This window comes from Cladophialophora immunda, assembly GCF_000835495.1.
Source record: "Cladophialophora immunda strain CBS 83496 unplaced genomic scaffold supercont1.1, whole genome shotgun sequence".
In the NCBI taxonomy this organism is placed as follows: Eukaryota; Fungi; Ascomycota; class Eurotiomycetes; order Chaetothyriales; family Herpotrichiellaceae; genus Cladophialophora; species Cladophialophora immunda.
This window is the reverse complement of record NW_015622541.1, coordinates 2657127-2677352: the sequence shown is the minus strand read 5'-3', so window position 1 is coordinate 2677352 and position 20226 is coordinate 2657127. Positions and strand designations below refer to the sequence as shown.

The window sequence follows — 20226 nt, the reverse complement described above, 5'->3', positions numbered from 1 at the left end:
CTGCCAAGGCTGGGGTCACGTGCTAGGCACCCTGACGCAACTGGCCCCGCCATGAATCGTTGCAATCCTCCTCCCCTTCTTCCTCTTTCCCCACCTTTTGCCCAGATCACGCACCCAACCTCACAGACCAAACCACCACACACTCACTCACTCACTCACCAGTGACAGGGCATCAAATCAGTCCTCTTGTTTCAGCTTGGTATTTCAGCCCGATATCCCAAAACCTCGAGCAAGACACATTGCAGCCTATCCCCCCCTTGTCTCACCACTCCCGATACCTGACTACCGTGTTTGGGCCTTGACCAGCTAGCTGTTCGGTCGTGGCGCAGCCCTGTTCCAATCCTTCCAATCCATCCAGATCCCGGCCCAGCTGGCCCTTTTCCCACGCAGTCAGGCACCTGCATCCGCCCTGCGTCGCTCCCCGAGGCGTCTCGCGCCCCCCGGTACTTTGGCTTCCCCTATCGCTGAGCCTGACCTCTGTCAAAGCGCCTAGCGCCTTATCACCTTATATCCCAGCCCCGTCTCTTCCTTCCTCTCTTCTTCCATATGCCACCCACACTCGAGAAGATCGATACCAACCCTCCCCCACCAGCATACAGATCGAAGACCGCCATGGTATGTTACTACGAAATCCTTGTTGCTGTGTCTCTGGGTCGAACCTTTCCCGCTTCGGGCTGCCGAAATTTGGAGGGGACACGTCAGTGCTAACTTTGGCACGCCTTACAGACTCCCGTCACCCACAAGCATTTGTCCGACGAAGAGGTCAAGGCGTTCAAGGACGTCTTTGCTCTGTTCGTAAGTAACTCCTTCCTGATTTGAAACAAGCGCATCCAAGCTCATTCTTCTGGTAGGACAAAGATGGAAGTGGTAAGGCCCCTCCAGCCTGATATTTACGCTCTTTTCCGCAAAGGAATCTCAGCCTTGTTGAGCAATCGTGTATTGGGGGATACTGGACGCCCACAACATTTGGCGAGGACCATGTTTGGCTAAAGGCTCTCAAGTCACCTCACACTGACATTGCCATGCTATAGGCACCATTACGGCGCAAGAACTCGGTGAAATCATGAAGTCTCTCGGCCAGAACCCGTCCGACTCAGAGTTGCAGGATATGGTAAGATCATACATGTCAGGGATTGCTTTTGAATCTGCATTAATGCGGCCATTTCAGATCAATGAGGTCGATGTTGATCGCTCCGGCAGCATAGATTTTGAAGGTAACTTCTCCCCACTCCCACTGTCTTCCTTCTGTTTCTCATTCTGCCCTATGTTGCATGCGGACTGGCCTGACAATAATTCTAGAATTCCTCAAAATGATGTCCACCACCGTCAAAGCACAAGACTTTGCCCATGAGACCCGCGCCGCATTCAACGTCTTCGACAAGGACGGCTCTGGTACCATCTCTGCCGACGAATTACGTCAGGTGATGAAATCCCTCGGGGAAAACCTGACCGATGAGGAGATCGACGAGATGATTCGCGAGGCGGACAAGGACAAGAATGGGACAATAGATTGTGCGTATCCCCAGTACTCCACTCTTTACCTCTGTCGTACCCTTTTGAGCTTTCCAAGTTCTCTTTTCTTCTCTCTAGCTAGTGAGCTGCCAGCTTGGATTGCGTCGAAATGACCAAGCCTCTGAAGCCGTTTAGTCAACGATCGATCGCTAATCCTTGACCCTGTGTCACAGATGAGGAATTCGTGCAGCTTCTGTCGCCTAAACCATAAAGGGGGGCTAGAAGAAAGCAGCTGGTCTTTCGCTTTGACGCTGCACAAGATATATCCGCTAATGGCGGGTATAATCCACGTGGCAACGATGATATCCCACGTATGACTGTTGAGACCGACACCCCTTCCCAGAACAACAACACAACAACACTACTGCACGCTCATGCCCTCATACCCCTTCAATGCAGCCCAGCGTATTCGAACACGACTTGTCACGCAGCGCTTCCCGGTCACTTTTGATTTATCCAAGATGGAGAGAGGAACGAGTTGGTGAGGCAAGCGGTGGAAAGGGTCTCTTACACCCGTTCTAGATGAACCTGCTCTCTTTGCTATGATGATAATGGAACCAAGGGGGGGTTGTCAAAGATAGCTCCAGAGACTCCCCAGTAGCTAGCTATGACGGACACGGAAACAGCATTTGAGCCTGCCAGTCCTTCCCCTCCCCGAGTTCTCAAAGCCTGCCACCGTTTCATGTGATCAATACTATCTTCTCTCTCGATTCGGCCCTCTCTCTCTCTCATTATGGCCCTAGTTTCGGCTCACGGACTACAACGAACCCCTTCGCTGGCTGAAAAGCGAGGAGAAAGTGGGAAAAAGCGTGGTGGGTGGGTAGGTAGGTAGGTAGGTAGGTCGGTAGGTGCTTCACCGGTCCCGAGACCGAATTTTGTGACCAAAAAAGCCCATTTTGCGATTTTTGTTACTTCAGGCCCCAAGGGACCCTATCACGGGTTATTTGTGTCTGTGTCTGTGTCTGTGTCTGTGTGTTTGTTTTTTTTCCACCGACATTCCGACCCAATACAAACAAATACACACCCTTGCAGACAAGGTCTGCCCCGCGCCCCCTTTCAAGTCCAATCGATCAAGCCCCCGGGACAGAAAGTATCACAACACCCTTGCTTGGTAGAGGGGAGAAATCCTTGCCTAGACTCCCAGAGAACCTGGAGCAGGATTCCCATGTCCCAGGCCCGGCATCTTGTTCGAACCGCCCCAAGAGTTTTTACGAGTAGGGTCCTGTCGCAGAGAAAGCTTCCAACCCCCCGGTTTCCGGAAAGCTCACATGAAATCAGAATCAGAAGGGAGTGGTTGACAAGGGTTTCATTCCTGTTCCAAGGCCACCTTCTGCCTTTTTTGACTTGCAGCCGCAAGCCTTTGTGCAATGAGACCCCCGAAGAAATACAGTAATAATTCAGATTGCAAGCCCTTTGTGTGAGTAGTGCCAGCATCCGGTGCACTGCCAGCGCTGGTGAAAGTGAGAAGAAAAAAGACGACAATTAATCCCTCTGTAAAAGAGAGTCGCCTTTATGTCTCAGGGCCTAGTGAGATGTGGCCTTGCAAAAGCCGCCGTAACCCAAATAATCCATCAATGTGCCTTCGATGCTTGTCTCGACCGTGGTCCACCTCTGTTTCGATAACCTTTGCTGCCAAAGGAGCCTGACGAACTGGGTGGGCCGCTTCCAAAGCGTTGCCTACCGCCATGGTGTGGCGCCGACGATCCTCGCATGGGCAACTCCTTTTTAATCGCTTTCGACAAACCAGGGAACTTTATCAGCGCAAATTGCGGGCCCGTCGAACGATGCCGCTCGAACCAGTTGTTGACCATAAAAGGGGCCACCGACGTAACCTCGGGAGAAGGAGCTCCTGTCCTGGAGGGGAAGAATGGCGGCATAGGCAACATGGGCGTCTCCAATGGAAACTTGATAGTCGGTAGTGAGCCAAGTTCTCTGTCCTCGAAAAGATCATCTTCACTCTCGACATCCTTCGTCGTGGCCGACGCATCGCCGGGCAATGTTGTTGGCCCGGCTTCAACAGGAAGCGAAACTGAGGCGGCAGGAACGAGCACGTGTTGAACGTCAAGAGGCTCTCTAGTCGACGACGCAACTGCAAGGGCTGTTCCAACTGGTTGAGCAGCTTCCCGCGCAGGGGAACTCTTCTTGCCCAGTAAGCCATTAAATCGTTCCTGCCACGAAGGATTCTGAACAATCGGAGTCGAGACACTTCGGAGCGTTGCCGGAGGAGGGGGTGGTGGCATCGAAACTCTTGCTGCCCAGGTCAGTGGGGTAGCCGGAGAAGTGTCGGGCAGGACGTGCACAGGGCTCGGCGGCGTGGGAGGCATAGCTGGTGGTAATTTGACCACAGGCTTTTGTGGGAAATGCACAACTGGCCTGGTGAAGTCTCCATCAAAAGCAGGGTGAAGACTGGCATATTCCTCAGCGGGAGGCGGCGATGGTGTTCTCGGCGGTTCGGGGTGACTGTAGGTGACTGCACGTCGATCATGAAGGGGATGTTGCGGTCCGATGGGTTGAGGGAAGAATCTCGAGCCACGACCAGGAGGTCCATTCATCATTCGTGGGCCAATCTCCGTCCCAGGCAACGACCCAACAGCACCAAAGACGCTGGAAGCAGGCACCGACGACTGCGAGACGCTCGAGATGGATCGCTGTGCTTGATCACCGACCTGGACCTGTTTCCAAGTCTCATTAAAAGTGTAAGCCGGGCCTTGCCGAACACCAGTCCGCAATTCTTCCTCACGCCTGGCCGCCATCTCCCGCTGCACCTTCTCATTTTCTGTACGTTCTTGCTGACTTGCAAGCGCATGGAAGTTGTTCCAGGCGTCAACACCGTTTGGTCTCTGCCCGTGAGGCATGCCATTCATGCCTGGATGAACTTGCTGGAGCTGAGGTGGGCCGATAGGCGCAGGCTTCGTCGTGGGAAACAGCGAGTCGGCCTCACTATCAACTGCTAGCGGGCCCTGATCTGGAGAGGTCACTGACTGATACGAGTAAGATCTGTTGTCTGCAAGGATGTGATTGACATGTTGAATCTGCGGCGAGCGGCCGGAGTGAGGCGTTCGACCATTCATCCAGCCTGCCGCCGTGGAAGATGTCCTTGACAGGTCTTGAGGCGAATATCCTGCCAGACTTTGGTCAAAGGTACCATTCCCAAGAGCCTTGTTGTTAGGCAGTCCCCAAAGGTTACCCGTTTGTGGTGCGCGATGATCATGGCGTACATCTCCCCATCCGCTTCTTGCATCACCTGCCACCGAACTTGGTTTAGGCAACTTGGGACTCGGCTCAGAAACGGAGGCTGGCTCTTGACCACTCGTTCGTCGCACATCCGGGACGGGCCTGACACCGTTTACAATCGGTGAAGGGACTTGTAACGTTTCCTGTTTGGCTTGATCAGCTGTGCTGCTTTCAACTTTCTCTCGAACGGGTAATCTCTGTGACTCTGATCCTCGGGGCATCGAATTGGCCATCTTTTTGACCGAATCCAAGGGATGCACTTTCATCATGCCATACTGTTGCGGCTCGCCAGAAGCAAGTGGCTGAGGTGGTTTCGGTGGGGAATGCGTAGTGGTCGTGGTCGTGCTCACAGTTGTAGCAGTGGGGTGCGCAGATGATGGAGACTGCTCATTGTCCTTCTTTGCATCATTTTCCTTGTCCTTTGCTGCTTCCTCCGACTTTTTAGCAAGCTTGGGATCGGGTCCGAGAGACGCCAGCTTCAGACGAATACGCTCTTGTTTCTCGGCCTCCAGGCGTTCCTCTTCTTCTATCTTTCGTTTCCTGGCCCGCTCAATGTTCTCTTTCATCAAAGCTCTTTGTTGAGCTCGTTGAGCTTCGATGTCCGCATCGGTTGCGGAGGTAGCACCGACAGACACGTAATCACCCGTACCACGAGCCTGGTACGTCGGAGTCTGGGTCGCAGAAAGCGGACCATCCCTCGAGATTGGCCGCATTGCAGATTCGGTATCGTGTCTTTGAGTGTCAACGATCGGCATAGGCAACTCTCCCGACTTTATGGACATTCGTCGGCCAAACTGCCCGCTACCTCCGGAAATAGTAGACGACGCTCTACGTCGAGCTTGATCAGTGCTTGTTCGATGTGTCTGAAACGCCGGTGAAGGTTCGGCGGGAGCATGCGCGTCGGTTTGGATTGGTCTCTGCAACACAGCAGGCGCCCGGAAACCTTGATCATTCCTTGACATCCGTCGTCGGGGTTCCGCCACGGCTTCATAACGACCAGACCCTGGCACGTACAATTCGCGTTGTTGACCCGGTAATGAATCCCGCCATGAGCGGTTAAAGTCATCCGCCGAGATCTCTTTGGCCGGCGACGGCGCTTTCACTGATGAAGGGCTTTGCGCATATGCATGGCTAGGCGGAAATCGGCTAGATGGCGGTATTGGCAGAGGATTGATCGCAACTGGAGAGATCTTGTCGACCGGTGGCAATTGAGCCCAAGGGGATTTCGATGGGGTGGGTGCCGGAGTCGCCTTGGTGATGATTGACGGCTTTTCAGCAGGTGTCTTGGCCTGAAGTGTCGCAGCCCTCTGTGCCAGTTGCCGTTCGGCACTTGCGCCCAGTTTAAGCACGGTCGCATTAGGACCGACAGAACTTGCGAATTGTGGTGCGGGGGCCTTCGAGGCATTGACGGGCTTCAATTGATCTCCAGGTTCAGAAGGCATCTCGGGTTTCTGTGAAGTTTGCGGAGCGACATCGGCATGAGTCAGTGTGCTCTTGGTGCCGTCGTTCCATTCAATCGTCTCTGGAGCCCAGTCATCTTCGTCGTCGTCAATGTCTGCCCATTTCGCCTCTTTCCCTTCACTGTCTGCTTGAATTCGCGAGGTCAAATGGATTCCGTATTGCTGCTTAAGCTCTTCATCGGTCAAGTGTTTCGTCGAAGGTTGTGGGGTAACTGTGACACGATCAATATCGGCTGATCGGAAAGCTGGCGGATAGGGCCATACCTCTGTTTTTGTTCCATACCTGCATGGGATCCGGGCTGGCGCTTTGGTAGGGTTTCGTCTTTGACTGTAAGGAGCTCGTGGTTTTTGCGACCAGTCGTGGACGTCCTGCCTGAGCGAGGGACGAGGTTGAGGAATGGGGAGTAGGGGCTGGGTTGCATGTTAATTTCCATCGGGTGGGAGCCACGGGCGCACGTACTTTTCTCATTGGCTTTTGTGGCGGCGCTCGCAGCAATTACCTTGGGCACCGAATACTTTGCGAAGCTGACAGGTTTGGCAGCGAATTTCTTCAAAGGCTTGGGCTCTGTAGGTTTGTCACCGGCGACACTCCCCTCGGCGCGGCTGGTATCTGTGTCGGAGCGAGCAGAACCATCCTCGAGTTCTTCCATTTTGAGACTTGACACTGTATGTATTCCATTCTCTTTTGGCGCAACCTCTGTTTCCACCACAACACTATCCCTACTAATATCGTCCCCAGACACTTTGATATCAGGTGTAGATGTGGTCGCAGGTGCGTCGGAGGGCGAGAGATCGCCCACCGACAGAGATTGGTTTACCACATCTTGTGCTCTCTGCTCTGCCATAACAAACTCGGATCTAGAGAGTGCACAAGAACGGTCAGGTTGCCTGGTTGGTATTGATTCGGTGGCGTGAGAGTACCTGTTACTGCGCGTAGTCTGCCACGGTTGCCAGCCTGTCGGTTTTTGCCCGATAACGCACGACGGCGCTTTGAGGTCGCGAAGGGAAATCGGTACGGGGTTCAGGGAGGAGAGGCGGAAGAAGTAATACAACACCTCAAAAGGGGGTACAAGGGTGTGGAAGAAGAAGAAATGGTGGTTGTTGAGTCAGTTGAGATAGGAGAGGCTGCGCCTTGAAGTTCGACGGGGCCCATCCATCGGGTTGCGGCAACCTCGCCTTGGCGGCTCAAGCAGAGTAATCTGCCGCTTTTAAGATCGCCAGTGTACCACTCACCCTCGCTCACCCTCTTTACACCTCTACTCACCCGCCTCCTCACCCTCCACGTCGCCCTCACCTGCGACGGTCCCAATTCGGCCTGCCGTTATGTCTCCGCGCCGAGCAGGAGATGTGGCTCGTTTCTAGGTCCCCAGGGCCATGGTTCTGCCCTTCCTTTCCTGCCGCTGAGGGCCCCTCCCCTTCCGTCCGATTTCCCCGTCCAGTTTGTTCTTCTGGAGCATTGGATAAAGCCCAAACCTAGCCTAGCCGGCCACCCGACTATCTGTGACATCCTCCGTCTCGAATCTTCCTTTATACCTGTAAATTCGCCCGTTCCAATTCCTGGCTTTTTATATCCTGGAAACATCGTCGATTTCCTCCTACGCCTCCTCGTCTCTTCCTCCCGATATGGGCGGACCAGAGACTACCCCAGATAAACTATGGGCTTAAACAGAGGTAAATGGATATGAAATAGGAGCGCACACAACTTAAGTTAATTAAGTCCGAGGAGGGCATAAGGATATCTTAAAGATGAAGAAGGATTACGACCGGACGCTGCACCGCTACATTCTGTAAGAGCGTATAAAACTTCTTGCCTGGCCTCCGAAGAGACGGTTGACCCTAACATTGTAGCCTAGCTGGCACCTTAAGTTGATGAGAGACGATCATGAGCGGAAAGGTCTCCCTCTTCTAGACGAAGACGCAAGCTCAAGAAAGGTAAGTTGAAGCGAGGTCGACCGTTGCTGCTGTCTACCTATCCCGAACTAAGCGCACTAAGTAGGTAACTAATATATAATTGACTCTCGTGCCGCTTCCAACTCCCCTTGTAGTTAATCTTAGTTATACTCGAACCCCTACCTTTAGAATACAGGAGTATTGCTTAACTAACACGCTGTTAAAAGTAACCGCGTACCTTTATTCTCAGGCGCCAGTATGCTATTACTACTCTCTGCTCTTCACTATCGTACAATCAGCTTTTGGAAGCTCGTCCCAGTGGCCAGAAGCTCCATCCTCGGGCATGGATACACAACTCTCAAAGAGACGAGCAAGTAAGATTTGCGTGAGCGTAGTCGAAGGCGTCCAGATACCCCATCAACTGGACCACAGCGGCGAGCACCACCAGGATGTGAAAGATCGAATGGGAGCCCCAGAGGTCGAATTTGCCAGGATATCGACTTTCGGGAAACCTAGTCTTGGAACCACATGTGTCAGGGTCAATTTCTTCTCTTGTGTGTGAAAATGGGAGACTTACCGCATAAAACGAAGTTCCAGATAGAAGGCAGCCTGCTTTTGCCAGAGTATAGGGAAAAGCTTTCTTCATCATCTGCGACATGCCGAACACATTGAGTCCATGGATCAAGGGCGCAACACCACACAAGCCAGTCGCCACGAACATCAACGCTCGGGAGAGGCGATACTTTGAGCCCTGGAACTTGGGATGCATTGTCATGAAGATGGTCAATGTCCCGAAAACTCCAATCTATCAAACGAAGAAAGAAGAGTGTTAGCCTCAAGTACCAGGTCTGAGATGAGGAAAGACAAAACTGTGCACATGGAGATTAACTAACCATAGCCCAGTAGATATTGCGTGGCAAAGGTTCACACCAGAAAACCACATATATCCCCAAGATAAGGTCCCCCAGTATAAAGGTCACTACACCCAGCATATCCAGTCGTAGGCAGAAATGTTCCACGTGTTGGGAGTGGTTCATCAAGGTATGGTATGTCGCCGACAACGATAGGCACGTGACAGCCGCCAACATAAAGATGGAGAAAGTAACGAAATCGGCGCCAGTGACCCCGGAGTATCTACTGGCAAGGTACTGCTGGATATACCACTCGCCGAGCAGGAAGAAGACGGCCGGGATGAGGTGGGAATAGATGTTGACCGACTCGTTATGGATATACGACCAACTGCTGAACGAAGCGTGAGCCGAGCCTGAGATGGGCCGATAGCCATGGAGAATCCACTGGTTGGATTCACGTCGGTACCATTCTGGCATCTCATCGAACGAGAGAAGAACTGGGCGTGCTGCCTTGCCGGGCTTGGATGCGGTGTCGCTGATGGATCCCATGCCCCCTTTTTTATGTGCCTCTGGCGGCTGCGGGGGCGAAACGCGAAGACGGGGAGCGGATGCCATTTGCTGTCGTGCCTGATGATAATGTAATGTGGGAGGGCCGAATTTCGAGAATAAATGGAAATGTAAGATGAAGAAAGAGGTTTCCGTCTTGCTTTGTTTCGTGCACTGCTATCCTTTGTACTACTCAGTTGTTTTCAAGTCAAAGTCACCTTCTTCTGCTCCTTCGATCATGGCGCTCGGTCCCAAGGAAAGCACGGTATGTGAGCCTGAATCTTGAAGCCATGTCCTTTGTCCTTTGTCCGACATCCGATTTCATATATCCACCACCAACGGGCCCGCTATGTCTTGGGTCTATAATCCGCTCCACATCAGCACCGCAATACCCTCTGAGCAGAGCGAGCGTTGTTGCCGTGGCCGATGCCTTCCCACCTGTCGTGGAGACCAACTGGAAGAAGACTAGGACGAATGATGATGCGACGGAGTCTAATCGCGAGTCGGAATTTGTGTTTGCGTTCCGCGTGAAGAGGCTCAAGTTTGGGCGGAGACTGAAGCTTGAAGAGTACAATAAGGGCGCCTTTATGACCGTCGGCGGGAAGAAAGATGACGACGAATGTGTTTTGGTTTAAGATGTAGATGGAGCTGAGATCAAGACTGCTGAGGCTATTCCCGATGTGACCGAGAACGGCAAAGTCGTCTATTGCGTTCCCGCTTCATGCTAAGCGAATCTTAGACTACAACTGAGATAGACATCAGTGAACTATGTGTGATTAGAGGTTGAGTAAACCATTCCTAGACTTCTACTAGTACTTGTACATGTTCCCTTTGATATCCTTGATCCTCCCGTAAACATCCTCTCTTGTCGGACCGCTATCGAAGAGCACATGAGGCGTGATGTAGTCGTAGCCGACCCCCTGCCTCCGTCTGACCATACTCTTGAAGACCGCATCCGCGGAATTGTCTCTTTTTCAGCCACAGTCCCAGCCTTTCACTTTCTACAGCGATGTGCTGATCCTGCTGCAGGAAAGAAGACAGGACCGACGCGGCCAGGCCAGCAGCGATCGGTGTTGCGACCGATGTTCCCGACATGGCGTTGACAGTCTGATCATGTCCGTTCATGCCAGCGGCCCAGTGAGAAGAGACATGCTCCCCAAGTAGACTGAAGTTGGCGTCCGTTTCGCTTGCTGTAGGGTTGAAACTGGAGGGATTGCCATTTCCATCGGTTGAGCGTATACAAGAGGCGCCGGGATATTGAGCTGGAAAGCTCTGCCAAGATTTGCTCCATCATTCGATGCTGCCGCGAACAACAACGTCCGCTTGGTCAGTGCATTAGATATAGCTGTGCTCATGAACTCGTGACATTCACGAAATGACCACTTTCGGCTCGCGCGAGTCAGGGTGAGCAGGGGTTGAGCATAGGGCGGCATCTCCCTGCGCCGAATCCAGGTGAGCCACCCGCAGATTTCCCATACCTTGGCGCTCGACCTGTAAAGCAGCCGCAAGTCCCCATCAACACCTTTTGGCATCGGACTCGAAAGACAATTCATGCTCAAGTCACGTATACTATCGTATGATTACATCTCCGAGCACGCAGTAGGAACTTCGATTATGGTGTTTGGGAAATGCGATGAAGACACAGACAGCCTCCGTTATTCTCTATGTTTCGCCGATTGCGAGGCGGACGCGAATGGTGTCATCCGTACCCTTCAACACCGCGGACTGTCGCTGTTCTCACATAGAGTCATTGGTGCAAAAGTGAAGATAAGAGAAGCCACTTGTAGGGAAAGAACCCTGGAAGCAGATGGGTCTTGATAATGCGCCTTTCCGCGAATTTAACAGGTTTATTTCGGCGTTATGTACAATGTCGATGACCTTTGACCTCCGTCCTTTCAATGCATTTGATCAGTGGGCATTGTTTTTGTGGTGCCCTACGCAAGCAAGTCAGTAAATAGTAGCTGCAATGCGATACGCTCATAGCTCGTACTTAGGTGGAAATAGTACTCCATGCTGTAACCCATTGCCATGATTCCGAAAATGACGTGCCAGATGGCTATTTCCACAGAATTAGCAATTCAGCGACTCTTTTCCAGCATTATACTGTGCGCGAGATACGTACGAGCTGCTGATGGGTTCTTGCCAAAATATTTCGCTTGATACCATCCCAGCGGTCCACCGGGTGCCCGTGCTGGTGCAGATCCTTTTGGTAGCTTTTCGTAGAATTTTGCTATCCTGGCCATTCGAACGGCATTTTTGGCAGCTCCGATACCCTGCAACTGTCTGTCAGGCCTTGTTCATCCACAGTGATTGTTCCGCGAGTGGTGTCAAGAGTCTCAGGTATCGAGGACGTGGGGTGCTACCCCATCGCTTCACGCGCAGGAAAGGCTCGGCAGGACGATTTCAAGCAGTCGACGTCGGGCTTACCTCTGGGTTGGCAACCTATACAATCCGAGTCAGCGAAAGCAGGGTAGCGATAGCAAGTCGAGGTTTTACCTTCGGGGGAACAAGGGTCGACACGGCTCGGCGGATGACGAACGACATTTCGAGCTATTCGGTTATCTGTCAGGATTGTGGACGCCAGATATTCGTCGACAGACAGCTTACATGAGTCTCAAAAGCCTCCGATAGTGTTGTAGAAGAGTAATGAAGCTGTTGAACTGATTGATCCAGAGACTGGAAGCTCCTTCATCAGGATCAATGCAGCCGATGCGCAGCCAAGACACTGTCTTTGGCAACTTAGCCGGACATTTAACGAGACCTGCTGATTGGCCAATTCCTGCCAGCAAAGATTACGCCTCTACTGCTTATTCTGGTCGCAGCCTTCAAAGCACTTTTGTGTACCAAAACAATCCCTCCCAGTACAAATATCCGAGCCATTCTGCTGATTTCCATGGAAATTGCCGTCGAGCAACTCTTTGTCTTGTGATGATATCCCCAGCCATCTTTACGGTGCCCAAAGTTGATGCTGTTGTCCGTACCAGTCTCCGTCTCTCCCTCCTGTCCTTCCAATGTCTGAACGGCTTGAGTACTCAGGGTATCCTGCCCGAGTCTCAATGTCCTGGCAATGTGGTGGCCGACGACTGCTGTGTAGCGTGGTGATATCCCCGCCAAAACTGCTCTGATTCAACATCCCTCTGGTATCTAGAATACCGTTGACCCGTGTCTGACTTGGAAGGCTTGTCTTGCGCGCAGGAACGGGCGGCGGAATTAATCTTGCAGGAGATGCAAGTGCTTCGCCGTTGACTGGGCCACTTCGTTGAGATGGGAGCGTACTGGAGATCTGATCCGTACCAGTCCTTGGAGGGAACAGTCTCGGGAAGAAATGTTGAAGGGGGGTCCGCACCATGGGGAGATTGGCACAGATGACGCCGAGACCGGCCTCGATCGTGGTCCAAATTGTTGACACAAGAGACCCGGCGGTAATGTCGTCGCCATAAGCCGAAGAGTACAACGTTGTCAATCTCGAAATTGATGCAGCGCAAACAATCATACCCAACCCGAAAATACAAGTCAGAGCCAATTTCTGCCGCATCGGCAACCTGAGCTTGAATATCACGGGCGGCACCATCAAAACAATAACGAAATCGGTCAGAATGTTGTAGATGGCGTTGCTATACCACAAGGCATAGATGTCGACACAACTGCCATCGGTTCTCCATCGCTCCCATGCCCGTGGGATTGGATGACACTGAAGAATCGTTGCGAGGGTAAAAGAGACGCAAGCACCAAGCACAAAGGTGACCAGTCCCCAGCATGTTCGAACAAACCAGAGGCGATCGGTGAAGATGCGGAGATATAGGAAGAGCATCGACAGTTTGGTGCAGTTGATGGTAAGCTTATAGAATATTTGCAGCAGGAAGAAACACTACCATGGCAATGTCAGTATCGTTTGCCGGGCTCTGCAGAGTGCTTTCCTACCTTCAGGGCTTGTGCAGCTTGATCTCTATTGATGAGGTCAAAGGGCCTGCCATATCCATAGTTCACAGCAGCGATGGAAGCACCGCATTGAACAACGAGGAATATCTGCAAAGTGATGAGACCAGGCTAACTATGTCTTGAACATAGCGCTTACCAAAGCCATGATGGTCGACACATCGTCTAGGCCGAGTCTGCCCAGCATCCTGATGCGCCAATATATCCTATTTGCCACGAGGACGAAGGCCAAAATGGGTGCAATGATTGATGGGACGACTAAATGAGCTCCCCGTCCACCTAGGCCAAGGGCCATGGAATGACAATCTGGGCACGGGTCTGCGGACATGTTGCTGCAGTGGGAATGTTGGCGTTGAGCTAAGCCAACCTTTGGAACAATGGCAGTCGAGGCAGACTAAGTCGATCGCGGTCTTGTGCTGCCGATATAAATACTGTTTTCGAGGCAATCTGGACAGTCACCAGGGCACATCCGGGAGAGACACGGCAGAGCCGTCGCGGAAACTGAGTAGAGCCGGGCTAGAGAAGGGATGTGATCAAGCAGCAATCAAAATCAGGATACTGAAGTATCTGATCAACGATGAAATGGTGCCAGTATGCGTCAGAAGAAACAGTCGCCTGGCAGAACAGTCCAGCCAGCCAGAGGCCCGAACGTTCGACTCGGCTCATTTGTAGCTGGCCGTCATTCTTCAGCCAATGCCCCCAGCCAATGGAGACATGAAGTTCGCTTGCAGGTGGTGTGGACTGTGTAAGATGCATGCGAGTTGGCTGCTCTACACGGACATGCCATGTGCTGCCACACCAAAGACGACGTGTGGGATTGGCGGTTACCTGCATCTGGAGCATTTAAAACTCTCAGATTCCATTCCATCCATCATCATAGACAGGACGTTCTGTAAAATGTTTGCAGGAAGACGGGTTAGAAATGGGACCTTCCTGTCGCTGCGTTGGGTCCGCAATGCTCCTTTCTGCTCGAAGTTTGCTCGGATCTTACCTCGCGAATGGTCCTGTTGTCCTTTTTTTACAGCTTTGTGAGGCACGAGACCAGAATGCGGTTGGTCTTCGACAGACGTATATGATGGACATCGACGACGACTGTAAATTGGGTCGTGAGGACTCGAGAATGAAAGGTGTCCCATGCAGGTTCCCGCAGGCTTTGTCGGACAGACACTCAGCCCGAGGTTGTCACTTTCAATCAGGGCCAGGCTGGCTTCAAAAAGGCCGAGCCTGGAGAAAATACAGAAAAGACAAAGCACACAGAAGTCAAAGGGCCAAGTTTATTTGATGCCGGTCCAGGTTCTTTCCAAGATTGACACGGGTTGAGGATCTCGGCTGCGAGTTGAGGCGGGAATCTCGACGTCACTTTTGAAACAATCCCAATCGCCAAAGCTGCAAAGCTGCAAAGGCGCTCCCGCACGATCATCTCGTATTGCGAATCCGTCCACCAAACAATCGATTCCTCCTAAATCAGAAGCAATCATGGGGAAGGGTGTCCAGGCTCCCCCCTTGCTCTCTGTACTTGAGGCGTCCCTTTGTCTCGTGCGCTACAGGGCAGTGGATCGAGTCCCTGGGGGGATGAGGAGGTTCTCTCGCCTTATAAGCCACCTGCCGGCTACAATGCTGGGACAAAATCACAGAGACTGAGCGGGAAGGAGATATTCTGAGTGGCGACGAGGTGATTATAGCTCCCCATCGCTCCTCTTTGCAACGTATGACATTTCAAATCTCGGGAGACCCTGTCCAACCTCATGTCTGTTTATTTCCACATCAAAATCTTTGCTCCATTTACAGAGGATCAGAGCACTGCTGTGCAGGGTCCCAACCATGACGACTAAACTCAGTGTCAGCCATTTCACGAGACTCCTTGCTCGTACTGCCGTGTTGCAAGTTCTGATCAGTACAGCCACACCATTCGACATTGCCAACATCAGCAATACTAGCTCGAACAATTGTGTTTGGGAGTTCAGCCCGGCTGTAGGTTCTCACCGCTTTTTGAAAGACTCTTGAGCTTGGGATATGTTTGGTTATCATGGTCTCTCTCCTACTTGCTCACAGGCTAACGACTATCGGCAGATTTGCGGCGAGGCTGTCAGTTATCAAGAGCTTGTTTATCCAACCACCACTGAGTGCATGCCTCTCGCCATTGGGATGAAGAATGTTTGGACCAACGAATGCTCCGACTGGTTTGGTAAGATCCACTGCGGCATTACCATCCTTTATCTGACACAGTGGAATCGTGCAGGAGCATGTACAATGTGGATACAGCCTGATTGCACCGGTGAATGGTCGTTGAGGATCGATGATCCAGCTAATACTCATCTGGGAACTTGCTTTTCGGAGTATTACTACATCATGGCGGTCTCCTGTGAGCCGGCGTGAGAGATTCACACCACCTCGCACACTCTAAGGGCTCGGGGCTGGGACAGAACTCGCGTATGCCTCGACCTAGACCTGGGGTAGGAGATTACAAGTATAAGGGGAGGGGTGCTAATATGCTTCTGAGAGGACATAAAGAGACTCGGATACCGATCGGACTAGATAGATTGGCGACTCCATTTGGCTTTTGAAAGGGGTTTTCGACAAAGAATAATTATCATTGTTATCGTTCGAGAGTTGGACGAACTCGGCTGGCTCTTTGTCTTGCGTTCATTAGCAGGCTTTGGAGCGCGCACGGACCACCTCCACCATAACTCCTCGAAGCCAACGTCCTTGATTCCTCGCTTCACCTTATTCTCCTGGCATTGTGGGCGAAACTGTCACTGCTCAACAAGGTGATCTATCGAGGCCTCTTCCTGTCCGCGTCGTTCTAGATTTACAAGGCTATCAGTCTTGGGCAATCTTTGAAGAGCAGTCAACCTCGCACTGCCCCCCAAGACAGCCCGTGCGTGGCGAAATCGGGTAATACGAGCATGTTAAGAACTGTAGACCTCGCATTCTCGGGATTCCACTCCAGCTAATGCATCACTGATCGCAAACCAATCTCTTGTGTTTTTCCGCGAGACCTTGGGCGGCTTGATAGTCTTTACGTTGTGCCCTCAGCAAGGCTACGATGTTGTTCAGCCTTGTGCCCACCCAACTCACACAGAGAGATTTCACCTTTATCATGTTGCTTTGCCTAATATCTGTCACACAAAGGCCCCCTTACCTCGACGAGGGCGAAATCGAGTTCGAATCCGACGACTACCTGGTATTTATCCAGGTCCCTGTTAGGGTCGAACTGGCACCCGCACCAGTTGACAGCAGGACCTTGATTTGAGCCTCTCTCTGGTCACAATAAATAGTCTAGGGGCTGTCAGGTCAAACTAACATCGGGTTAGAAGGCAGCAGGCCTCCCCTTCTGCCCCCTCTCCCACTTCTCCCCCTTCACCTGCTCCGGAAAAACCAACCCGAAAGGGCGAGTTTTGCTTATCACGCTGCATCTCAACTCAGAGTTGAGCTGCCTTGTGCTTAAGTTTTTGCCTTTGGCGGCTGATTCTACTGATGGGACAATGGAGATGAAAGATATACTACTTTTATCTTTTTTGCCTCTACTTTCCTTTGAAGACGATCGAATGAACAGGATGAGTTGGTGAAGAGTACCATTCATGCCTATGCCAGATCCACTGAACTAAGAAGCTGATGACACGCGCTCAACAAACAGATAGTGCTTTTCACTGTCAGCCTCCCCGTGACCCAAGTCAGCAGTTTGTCCATATGTCACTCGAGCGGGAAAACGGTGAAAGCCGAGAGACGAACGGAATGAATAAATCAGTATACATCCAAGAGAAAAGGAAAAAAGGTCCCCAGGAGATGCCAGACTCGAGGTTTCTCAAAGGCAGTTGCACTGTGCTGGGCTGCCTTATCATTCACTATCCGAGACACTCTTTTACATGGATGCAGGCAGTGCGGCTTGTTCAACTAATTGCAAGTGAACGCACTGCCTTGCTGGACAAGTGAAGCCTCTTGTTTATTGTATTCGTGGGCAGTTGGGCAGTGCGACGTGATGCGCCCCTTTGAATATTCCACCCCTCAGTCATATCACCTTCTCTCTAACTCCTCCACAGCTCGAAGACTTTGCCTCGATACCATCCAGATGTCCCTCTGACCACCGCTCAAGACAATCGACCCAAGTCCTTACAATGCGAAACTCAAAACACCGAGTCCCTAAGGAAGGCTTCTATGCCTTCTCCACCACTCCACCCTCTCCTGCAATGGTAACTAATAAGACTCCTAACTACACAGAAGACGTGTGCTAACATGGTATAGGAACAGCTACAAAGTCCTTGCGTTCCTCAAGACTTGTTGTTGTCCCTGGACTATATATATATGAGCTCCTCTCATTATCGTCCCGCCACCCTCCAGACTCAGAACAGCGAGCAAGACTTGCACTATCCACACAGATTTCGACCACTGCCTTCCCTACCGACACTGAACATTCATGCAAGAGCCTTTGTGCCCGGTGCACGCGAACATTCACCCGAAACAAGCCTGAACGTCCATGCTGCGGAATTTGTTCCAGGCTCGCGACACAACAACCCCAGCACAAGTCCGTCGGAAATGGGTGGTCTGGGAGCAGCATTCCCACCCACCGACCAACAATATCCTCACATCGACTCTCCCATGAAAGCCGAATATGAAGAGCAGGCTCGGGAGGGACGTGAGTCGGCAAGACGATTTTTCGTCCAGTACATGCACGACGCAGACAAAGGAATCCAGGACGAGGACGTGGAGGGCGACAGTTTCCGAGTAATCACAGACCCCCAGTCCGATTACCAGTGGTTCGAATGCGAGGAACTTCAGACCTTGAAGTGTGTCCACCACTTCAACGTTTTCGGTCGACCCGTCCTCACGAAATCGGGTACTGCTCCGGCGACCACGATCGCCATCTTGAAGTCAGCCCCAAAGCACCTCAATGTCACCACCCCCAACGGGCTTTGGAAGACCACCGTGATGGAATGTGCCCAGCAGCTGCTCGACCCTGTCTGCTACTACGGCGAGAGTGAGATTTTGGAATGCCTTCGCGGGTCCGAGCTGGAGAACGCCTGCATAGGACAGTGTGAGAAAATCTACAGCCAACACGGCTGGTGGGTCCATGACCACTATGGCCCTGAAGAATACCACATTGTGGCCGATCCTCTGGATCCATGGTCTTATCCCGACCCTGCCGAGACCATCATGATCAACGGAATCACCGAGAGCTTCGCACATCGGGTCGACATCATCACTGCCGCCACGCAGGAAAAAGAGGCAGAGGATGCAGCTCGCAAGGCTGCATTCAATGCCCGGCTCGCACAGGGCCGCAAGCCGTCGAGGCTAGGTCTCTCTTGTTTCACCTATGAAGATGTCGAGGAAGCATCGGTCTTTACACCTCACCGCTGGACTCCCTCGTCCTCTCTGCGTCACTCAGCTCCACGCCATGTCGGACGACCCACCACAATCGCTCTGCCAATGCAGGAACCTGGTCCGTCCAGCGAGATTGTCGTTCCTGGTCGATATACAACAGGAGGCTCGCTCTCACGTGAAGAGTGGAAGCGCCGTCTTGCTGCGATAGAAGATAGACCTGTTGCGGCTCGTTGGGCCGACGACGAAGAGGAAGGGGACGAGGAAAGCATTACTCCCCCTCTTCCACCATCAGCGGGTGCGCCCGAGGCCCACTCCCCTGCTGCCGTGTGTGAAGATGAAAACCAGCCGTCTGGCAACAATAAGCCAGCCATGGAACAAGAAGCTGAAGACACGGAGAATGTCCAAAACGGCGATGATCGCCGCGTGTCCTCCTCGTCGGTCTCTACAACCGTCGAGCATTCCCGGGCTTCAAGTGTTAGCCCGAGGAGCACCCCTGACACATCTCTACTGATATCTGACAATGAAGATGCCGAGTCAAAGGCCGCCACAGACGACGAGAGTGACAACTTCTGTGGTGGCGCAGAAAGTGCTCTTGGTGATCCACAACACTCTCAAGGCGAGGGCGCGGCGATCTCTGAGGTTGCTGGAATTGACGACATGTATTTTGGAGAAGAGCACCCAGCGACATATGGTCCTACTCTAGATGCTGAGACGGATGCAGATGACGAGGCTGGAGAAGAGCTTCCCACCTTTACCGTCCGCACGCAGGCCAGCAGTCTTCATACTCGTCTCGACGCCATCGAGGTAGTGATGCAAACAGCGACCACATCATCAAAATCACATATTCCTCCAGGTCCTGTGACTCCACCCCGGGTTGCTCGACGCATCCCTAGTCCCACCAGCTCGCTTTGTCCATCGTCTACTTCGACGTTAGTGGCAACCCCCGAGTCTCTGGCGCCTACGTTCATCGAATCTCCCAGCATCCCTACACCAACTCCTCGTTATCGCGGCCTCGACGCCAGGTCGAACCCCCCCGTTATTGTCTTGACACCAACCGGTCCTCTGCCAAGCGGACCCCAACCAGTTGTCCATCGGTTCCCGAATGGTGCTATCACCATGACTCTCCCTGGTCAGCAACTCGGTCTTGTACGGAGCCCTGAGATGCACTTCGATCGCCTGCCTGCAAGTTTCGGCAACGTACCAGTGGAACGTGCTCCGGTGCCTCCTACCAGGATCCTGTCGCAAGAGAACAGACCAGCTGTTAGGAGCGAAGACGTCCCTGAAGTCGTCGGACAAGATGCGGTGGATGCCTCTCAAAATGGCACAGCCTTGCCTCAGTCCCAGGCGACGGCCTCAAGGGCACTGATTCCATATCGAAGGCCTACACGGCTCGATACCTCCATGCTTCGTTACTTCCGAGCGTGGAACCGACTCCTTGTCATGGCAAGATCGAATGGTGAACACTTCTGGCAGGGTGT

General features: G+C 52.4%; 6 protein-coding genes across 8 annotated transcripts; 2 read left to right on the top strand and 4 right to left on the bottom strand.

Annotated features, from left to right (window-relative positions):
• Nucleotides 1-101: 101 nt before the first annotated feature.
• PV07_00792 (uncharacterized protein) lies at nt 102-2393 on the top strand. The gene is made up of 7 exons (XM_016387274.1): nt 102-615; nt 727-795; nt 852-867; nt 1032-1111; nt 1169-1214; nt 1300-1512; nt 1686-2393. Exons 1-7 carry the CDS (start codon nt 547-549, stop codon nt 1721-1723), a joined length of 531 nt encoding a protein of 176 aa, XP_016254202.1. The 5' UTR covers nt 102-546; the 3' UTR covers nt 1724-2393.
• Nucleotides 2229-7310, bottom strand: PV07_00791. 2 transcript variants are annotated; one of them, XM_016387273.1, is made up of 4 exons: nt 7128-7310; nt 6667-7064; nt 6471-6617; nt 2229-6418 (listed from the first exon to the last, which is right to left on the bottom strand). In XM_016387273.1, exons 2-4 carry the CDS (start codon nt 7049-7051, stop codon nt 3084-3086), a joined length of 3867 nt encoding a protein of 1288 aa, XP_016254201.1. In that variant the 5' UTR covers nt 7052-7064; nt 7128-7310; the 3' UTR covers nt 2229-3083. The 2 variants fall into 2 exon arrangements, with proteins under 2 accessions (XP_016254201.1, XP_016254200.1); XM_016387272.1 differs by having other exon boundaries at nt 6667-7310.
• Nucleotides 7311-10302: 2992 nt separating this feature from the next.
• PV07_00790 (uncharacterized protein) lies at nt 10303-10814 on the bottom strand (the record flags this gene model as incomplete). Its single annotated transcript, XM_016387271.1, is given in 2 exon segments — nt 10303-10423; nt 10434-10814. The coding sequence occupies 2 exon segments, from the start codon at nt 10616-10618 to the stop codon at nt 10303-10305; spliced, it is 306 nt and encodes a 101-aa protein (XP_016254199.1). The 5' UTR covers nt 10619-10814.
• A 213-nt stretch (nt 10815-11027) lies between these two features.
• PV07_00789 lies at nt 11028-12154 on the bottom strand. 2 transcript variants are annotated; one of them, XM_016387270.1, is made up of 6 exons: nt 12101-12154; nt 11990-12043; nt 11921-11935; nt 11616-11766; nt 11484-11549; nt 11028-11427 (listed from the first exon to the last, which is right to left on the bottom strand). In XM_016387270.1, exons 2-6 carry the CDS (start codon nt 12035-12037, stop codon nt 11402-11404), a joined length of 306 nt encoding a protein of 101 aa, XP_016254198.1. In that variant the 5' UTR covers nt 12038-12043; nt 12101-12154; the 3' UTR covers nt 11028-11401. The 2 variants fall into 2 exon arrangements, with proteins under 2 accessions (XP_016254198.1, XP_016254197.1); XM_016387269.1 differs by having other exon boundaries at nt 11990-12154.
• A 286-nt stretch (nt 12155-12440) lies between these two features.
• On the bottom strand, nt 12441-13577 carry PV07_00788 (uncharacterized protein; the record flags this gene model as incomplete). The annotated part of the gene is made up of 3 exons (XM_016387268.1): nt 12441-13361; nt 13415-13519; nt 13569-13577. The coding sequence occupies 3 exons, from the start codon at nt 13575-13577 to the stop codon at nt 12441-12443; spliced, it is 1035 nt and encodes a 344-aa protein (XP_016254196.1).
• Nucleotides 13578-15250: 1673 nt separating this feature from the next.
• Nucleotides 15251-15805, top strand: PV07_00787 (uncharacterized protein; the record flags this gene model as incomplete). The annotated part of the gene is made up of 2 exons (XM_016387267.1): nt 15251-15400; nt 15500-15805. 2 exons carry the CDS (start codon nt 15251-15253, stop codon nt 15803-15805), a joined length of 456 nt encoding a protein of 151 aa, XP_016254195.1.
• Nucleotides 15806-20226: the final 4421 nt, after the last annotated feature.